At 32.7% G+C, this 8,231-nt stretch overlaps 1 protein-coding gene across 8 annotated transcripts; it reads right to left on the bottom strand.

Moving 5' to 3' along the window:
- On the bottom strand, positions 1 to 3,505 carry LOC137838060 (Alcohol dehydrogenase transcription factor Myb/SANT-like family protein). Of its 8 annotated transcripts, none has more exons than XR_011085545.1 (3): positions 2,201 to 3,463; positions 412 to 561; positions 1 to 267 (listed from the first exon to the last, which is right to left on the bottom strand). XR_011085545.1 is itself a non-coding variant. In XM_090301827.1 (2 exons), the coding sequence occupies exon 1, from the start codon at positions 3,268 to 3,270 to the stop codon at positions 2,206 to 2,208; it is 1,065 nt and encodes a 354-aa protein (XP_090157953.1). In that variant the 5' UTR covers positions 3,271 to 3,505; the 3' UTR covers positions 1 to 264; positions 2,166 to 2,205. The 8 variants fall into 8 exon arrangements, 6 of the variants coding, with proteins under 6 accessions (XP_090157953.1, XP_068503380.1, XP_068503379.1 ...); XR_011085544.1 differs by having other exon boundaries at positions 1 to 264; XM_090301827.1 differs by lacking the exon at positions 412 to 561 and having other exon boundaries at positions 1 to 264; positions 2,166 to 3,505.
- Positions 3,506 to 8,231: the final 4,726 nt, after the last annotated feature.

Genomic DNA, 8,231 nt, shown 5'->3' with positions numbered 1-8,231 from the left:
TTTAAGTTTAGTATACTATTAACATTTCATTTCCATTCAAAGACAGATAAGTTACAGAAATGTGCTGCAAATTATTTAATGGTGCACCAAGATTATTGTTAGTCACCCATACAAAAATATTACCCTTTCTAATCAACTTCCCCATTATCAGGGAACACAGGTCAAAAACCTTACTGGGTGCATCTCTTTTTCGGCGTGTAGACGATGTTTTCCCTCCAAAACTGGTGCACTCTATCAAGATATCACCACCCTTTCCAGGATTATCTACTAAAACAGAAAAAAATAATAAAACATTGCAATATCATTTTCGAATATTGTGGAATAATCAGATACCCTGCACTATTTAAAATAAACAATCAAACGTGTAAATATATAGTAACAAATCCAAACTGATAGAGTATGAAAGCACACCTCTTACGGATAAAGAATCAATGCAACGCAAACTACCCCAAAACTAGATTTCAATGTAACTAACTCTATTACACTGTCCAACTTTATAATGAAGTTTGTTGGCATCCTTAAGCATGGATATTGAACCATCACAGCATTCCAACATATAATCTGATTAAACAACAGTATCAGTCACACCTCCTTCTGCTACTCATCAAAACAAATGTAATGTTAAATTGACAATACCTGACTCTGTCATCCTTTAGCCTGAAAATGTTACATTATTCTCCAAAAAATTACAAATTTTGGTCTGAATTGTCCTTATGCAGGGCACACACTATACATTGAAAAGGATTAATGTGGGCAACATTTGAGATTTTGAGGGACTAATGTCAGCATTTTACGTTCTTGAGGCATATGTGTCTGCTGCTAAATTATAGTCCCTGTTTCTCTCTCTAACAAACAGAAACGCACGTTTTTCTTAATTTTATGGCATGGTGAAACAGACTCTAATCTGATTTATACGAAATCCCTATCACTACTTCACAGCAAGCAAGTAAATTACTAAGTTTTTGTTATCATATAGAATATAAGTGGGATTCCAATTTCATTTGACTGCATGATCTGAGGACTCAATATGAACAGTCTAACCAAATCAAGCCAATGATTCTTATACGATGTGCATTGGTACATGAACTATTCAAAAAGCTCAAAGAGTGAGCTTTCTTTCCCAGGTTCATTGAAAATGCTAATTTCATTGATTACCAATCACCAGATACCATTTGCTCCATTGAAAAGGAAATCATTGACAAAATTGACCGGACTACAGTCTATGAATGCTTGTGATACAAACAGCCTTAAGAAAATAATAAAATCATGTTCAGGGTGGGTTGCCTCCCAAAATCCAAATCAATTAATATAAAGTGAAGCCTATATTAAACCCTTCATCATGGAATATTCCTATCTGGAACTAAACTCTATATTATTCACAAACAGTGTTTTTGTTAGAAATAAGCATTTATTGAACACCTTAGGATAATTTGACAATAGTTATGTTCCTATAAGTATAACATCTTAATCCAGAAGTAAATTCTTGAACTTATAGGAAACATTCAAAATGTTCTTTAATATTTTCATTTCATAGCAAACAAATTTGGTCAGCACATTCAAGAACTTAAAGGAAATCAAAATATCTGCATCCAAATCACAGTGAGGCGGTGTACAATATGCCAGAACAAAAAATATTTTTTTTATCGCCAATAATATATATATGTGTGTATATATATACACAAAATTCTGTACAGATTTATGTAATAGATAGTTATTTTATATTTATACTATTAAGAGTATAAATAATTAATAACCACCAAATCCAACTAAAAAGACTATTACTAATTTTATACTATAACACCTCACCTTAGGTCCCCAAACATACATATCAATCAAATTACAAAATTATATATTGTGTACTAAAAGCATAAGCTATACAAGAAAATATACTTAGGGGTGCATCCCGGTAAGCAGCTTAATTATGTACTTATCATGCTAATGTTTATGTATTATTTGTTTCTATAATTGAAGTATTAACAAGGTCAAACTATTTTCATATAAGCCATAGCCTATCCTGAGAGCTTACTGAAATAACCTGAAATGTTAAAACAATATACAGAGGAAAGGATGTGTTATCTTCATTAGCTTACTCAAACACTCACATAAATATTATATCATAATTCCTGGTAAACTATAAATAAGTTCTTCAAATATTCCAAACACACCTTAAATCGTTAACCAACCAACCAACCCTACCTACCTACATCATTCACTGAGATTCTCCGTGGAAGTGTCGGTATCCTCCTCATCCCCTTCCTGAATTTTGGCAATCTCAGCCTGCGCCCTCTCGAGAATCTGCTTCTTCTGCAGCTCCAACTCCCTGTTAAAATCCAGCCTCATCTTCTCCAACTCCATCATCTGCTGCCTCTTGCTGTTCTCAATCTTCTCATAAATCTTCCCAAACTTCTGAATCGAATCCGCCAACACACGGAACGATGTCTCGTCCTCCTCATCCTCAGCAGCAGCACCACCGCCACCACCACATTCCTCTTCCTCTTCATCATCATCATCACTCTCAGACTCCCCTGGACTGTCCCTCATCTCATCAAATCCATTGGACCTGTTCAAGTAAATCCTAGTGTTCATAAACACATACTCCCCAGAATCCACCCCACACGCAAGGCCATACTCCTGCCTTGCAGAAGATGCCATCAACATGTCCATCTTCTTGAAGAAGGCCCATTTGCAAGAGCCCATTCCCATTTCATCCATTTTGGTTTTCTCCTTCTTGTACTTTCTCTTCAGCTTGTCCAGCACGCTCCTACACTGCGTCACGCTTCTATCCGTTTTCAATTCCTCCGAAACCTTTTCGGCAACCTCGCGCCATTCCTCCGACCTCAAACTGTTCCTCCCGAGCTGGAGGAACTTGTCCCCCCACACCTCCAGCAGCACGAAAGTCTCGTGATCGCTCCACTCTTCCCCGGAAGAACCCGAACCGCGCGAACCGTACGACAATTTGAAACGCGGCGCGAATTCGTAGGATCCCGGCGCAACTAGCACCTTGCGCTTCTTCGGGATCCGGGGATACCCGACGACGTCGTTTTCGTCGTAGCCGTTTTCGCCTTCGTCGTTGTCGTCGTTGAAATCTTCGTGTTCGTTTTCTTCATCGTCGTCGTCGTCGTCGTCGACGACGGACTGGTCGTAGCGCGTGGGCATTGGGCGGTGGTAAGGGGCGGCGCGTACGGGGTGTTTGTGTCGGTGAGAGGGGTTCTGACGGTTAAGAGAGAAGGACTTGGGAGGGTACCTTGCGTCGTCTTCCATGTCGTCCATGGGAGTGTGTGAATAACGGAATCGCAGAGATTGCACGAAACAAAATCGCGATTGTGAGAAAGGGATTTGAGAAATGAAAGGGGAATTTAAGCGGTGAAGGGTGAAATTGGGTTAGGGTTTTTATGTGGTGTCAAATTTGGGTAATGTTTCGATCTTCACACACTTTTTCTCTTTCCTCATTTTGTGTTTGTGAAGGAACAGTGTTTGGGCTCAAAATAGTGGCCTTTTGGTATGGATCACAATTTTAATTGGCCTAATACTTATGCTACTTTAGAACACTTTCTTTTAACATTTTTTCTTCTTCTTTAACTTCTATACCTTCTCCTATTTTCCTTTTAGAATAAAATTAGGTGGTTATTATGCAACAAATCTTAATTCAACCAAATCTCCTTCCTCATTTGTTGCATTATCATAGAAACTCACATAATCACTAAGTGTATAACATATTTAGTTATAGTTCTCTTCACTTAGGCATCATAGGATTTGTTTCTTTAACATTAAGTTCATTGTACAACTTGAAGGTCCAATTGGCTTTTAAATGGAGTCCAAACTCAATTTACGGAATATTAGTAATCAAGACCGATTCAAATAGGAAGTGTAGAGATAAATATACACAAAGATTTATATTGGTTCACCCATGAAAAAAAAACTATGTTTAGTCTCCTTGAACAACCTAGCCAAGAGGCTTTCACAAACAAGTATTATCCACCTCTTTTTTAAGTACACTAGTATTGTATACATCTAAGAGGTACACAATATTATGAACATTTGCAAGTTCATTATAACCTCTCAAAGTACACATTATTCTCAACCTCTATGGGTTAACCAAGTATTTTAATCTCTCGAGGTACACAATCCTAATCTCCTCCTAAGATCAAGGATCTCTCAATATAATGAGAAAAACTCTCTTTTAGAGAGAACAAATAAGATTCTTAGGGTATACTCAACAACAAAGAATTTACAATGCTCACGCTCAAAACTCAATCTCACATATTCTCTCTTACTAGCGGATATGAAAATGTATAAGCACAGATCTAAGACACAACTTTACAACTTTGTCTATACAATTGAATATATTGTTTATCGCTTTCTTGTTTTTGTGTGTTCTTCACCCCTAATGTCTTTATATAGACTTCTGGAATATGTACATTGTAGCTTCAGAATTTCTTCAATTCTTCATATAGTTGTTGGATGTTTGATATAGAAATAATTCTCTTGTTGATCATCGCATTTAAGGTTTTTCAAAATCTTTATTTATCTTCTTCAAATATATACGATGACCAGAATTCTTCGAAAAGTAGGTCAGTATTTGTCTTCATCACTCGTACAAAAAAACTAAACTACTGAACTAAATGCTCTATCTATTTATATTACTCATTAAATGGATCTATTGGGCCTGCGATCTCAAATCACCTCATATATATCTTTTGCTTATTCTTTATTAATTGATTTTCTATTTTATAATTTTATCCTTTAACATTTCCTTAGCTTTTTATCATTTGTACGTGTTTCTTGTTAAAACTGACCCATGTATATACCCTTCCACGTAAGATTTTTACGGACACATCTTTTGTTGCTTTTTCTACCTTCATCTATCTATACATAATATACATTTATTTATTTGTTAGAAGATATATATTTTAATGACTTGTATGTTTAGTTTTAGTATAAAAATAATTTTGTTATATGTTAATATATATTTTTAAAATCAATAATACAATTTCTTCACAAACCCACAATTTTTTTTTTCAATTTAGTGACATATAGATGAGAAATTGTCGGCAAATATGATTTGCAACTATAATTTCGTCAATTCCTTCATCAAACTAACAATGAAAACTGCAGCACTAATGGCACTTTAGCTAACAAATATAATTGGTCCTCTTCTCCATTATTGAGTTTGAAATGGAGTTGAGGGAGACACTTTTGGGTTTTCTTTCTTTTTTTAGTTTTTCATTATAATTTAAAATATTAAATTATAAATCCTAAATACTAAATCTTAAACATAAAACACAATTATGATAAATTGATAAATTGTGACCTTTGAGTGAAAGGGTGATTGAGTTGCATAATTTTAATGCTTATTTAAAAATAAGAAATCAAAAGGAAATCCATCAAATTATATCATTTTCTACTTACAATTATTTCTTTTTCTACCTACAATCATGTAGAATTAATTATCAATGGTCCAAGTCATTCAATATTTTACCAAAAGCTATTGAGAAAAGAGATATTCTTCTTTTTACATACACACAACAAATATTTAGCAATATTTACATTATCAGTAACATGTTTTAAGATATTTAAAATACCTTAGTTTTACCTTTTTTAATAGAACAGTCAGGTAACTTGAAATGCATGCAAACTAAACACCTACCCACCTTAAACAAAAACATGACCAAATTACTAAGCATAAACTATTGTAAATTTTTAACTTTTGAAACTGGGATATAAATTTTACCTTATAAGTCAGTTTTACAAGATTAAGTTAGACTTAAAGTTTGTTGGACTTATCCGATCATTTACTATCGAACTGCTATCAAACTATCCATAAATATATAATTTCACACACGAGTTGACAATCTCAACGTAAAGAGAATGTGTAGAAATAATAATATTTCATAGTATATATATAGTTACAAAACTCATCTTAAACCATTTTATAAACTTGAATTAAATTTAAAGTTAATTTCTTAATAACATTGTAGCCCAAGACACTATAACATGGAGATGATGCAGACTATGGTCGTGTTTACATTTATGGCTTGATTTAAATTAGTTGTGAAACCTATGCTCACTACAAGAAAATCATCCAATAAAAATCAATTTTTAGAGACCAAAATAATTAGTTGCAATAATAACTAAATTAGAGACCATTTTAGAAACTAAAACAAAAATTGGTTTCTAAATTAATTTCTATTATTGTTAAATAGTTTTTAAATTTGTATCTAAAACCTTGGTTGCTAATTAGATACCCATTTAGAAACTATTTAACAATAATAGAAACTAATTTAGAAACAAATTTTTGTTTTAGTTTCTAAAATGGTATCTAATTTAGTTACTATTGCAACTAATTATTTTGGTATCTAAAAATTGGTTTTTATTTCATGTTTTTTTTTTCTTGTAGTGGCTTTTTCCTCTCTATATATATAATTAAGAAAATCTTTGTTTTTCAAGCAAGTAATACTGAATTCAAGTTTTTAAGTATTCTGAGTTTGAACAAGGTAAATGAAAGAATTACCTAACAGACTCAGTTAAAATGATTAGTAATGTTTCACAGTATATACTATTAATCATAATAACATAATTATGAAAATATCTGAGATTAATCTACATGGTCCATATTGAGTACCCCATCACCGTCTACCACGAAGAAATATTGGATGGTAGTGTGCCACCATTCCGACAAAATAATTCCAACATACTGCAACAGTGTTACACAATATTGAGCTCACTGTATCAGCTTGTCAGAATAGGCCTCTGCACTACTCACTGTACAATTTATGACTGCATAACCACCAACAAACAACTCTGTTCTTCATCTCTGCTCAACTTTCTTCTTTAAGTGAATTCATTATCATTCACTAAACCAAAAATTATTAACATGCCAATTGACACTTATTAAAATAGTCTAAAAGTTTAAGTCTGAATGTGCAATATATTAAACAATTAGAGAACTATATTTCATTGTTTAAAGTTAATTTATATATCTCAACTGATCAAACCCTTGCAATCCAACTCAAATATTTGCTTGAAAAGAAAACAATTTGGTTAAAATTAATGAAGAGATAGAGCACTGTACCTCTGATTATCACAGAAAAAAGCATCAAACTTTCATTTACTTTTATATAATTTTTAATCAGCAAAAAAATTGAAAATACTATTTTGGTGCATATGATCTACTGAACACCTTAATTTTTATAAATCTTGTTAAGAGAAGTATATGGATTGCAGTTATTAATGAGATTTGGAGACGTATGAATAAACACATATTTAAAGGTGGAGTTATTGATATTTTGAATTTTTTTTTCAACTAAAGGTTTAGTCTTTATTTACAACGAAATTTGTTTTTACATGTTTTTCTTTTTCTGATTGATGTCTTGATTCGCTAACTTGTTTGTTTATAATCAACAACCTTTGATAATTTTGAATAGGTTGATTTTGTGGTGTTATTTTTTTTTTAATGTGTCTATTGGTTTTGAGTTACAGCTTTTGATAAATTTTCAGAGTTTTTTTTTAAAAGAGTTGTTGGTGTTTTTTTTTTGTTATATAAAAGAGTTACACGAAGTGATTTATATTTTTTTAACTGATAAAAAAATTATTTTGGAGTATTAATACAGATGTTTTTTTTTTTTCAAAAACGAACGAAGAATATGACAAAAAAATCCTATCTCTAAGCTTTGCATTCTAGAAAAAAAAAATTGATATCATAAAATCACATGAACTCACCTTTGATTTATTAAGCTGGTCACTTCAAGTGTAGCATATTATTGTTTTGGTATGTTATGAAATTAATTGAGAATTGATGATGATTATGGTTTATACATATAAATGGTGGATGGAGAGAAAATATAAGTGTGCGAATCATGAATGCGAAATGGAAGTTCACGTTACTGTCATGTGGTAGAGCTGGTCTATTACTTTGAGGGAAGGTAACTTGTGAGGTTGCAATAAACATCTCCAACTGCACATTAAATTCTATTCCTCTTCTTTTACATGAACATTATCATTCGTTCACATGCAAGCAAGAACTATATAAATCCATGCATACATAGGTGGTGTGATCAGTGAAGTGTGTAGCAGTAAAATATTATAAGATGGTGATGGAGAGGAAGTTCATTTGGGTTGTTATTTTGGTGCTGGGATTAATGTTCCAGAATGTTGATGCTAGGAACTTGCAGAAAAAATCAAAGGAAGAGGTGAAGAAGCCTGAATCATGCATAGATGGAGGGTCCGGTGGT

The sequence above is a fragment of the Phaseolus vulgaris genome, chromosome 4, assembly GCF_051622355.1.
Source record: "Phaseolus vulgaris cultivar YP4 chromosome 4, ASM5162235v1, whole genome shotgun sequence".
Lineage (NCBI taxonomy): Eukaryota > Viridiplantae > Streptophyta > Magnoliopsida > Fabales > Fabaceae > Phaseolus > Phaseolus vulgaris.
Note: the sequence above shows the minus strand (reverse complement) of the source record. Positions and strands in the feature narration are given on the sequence as shown.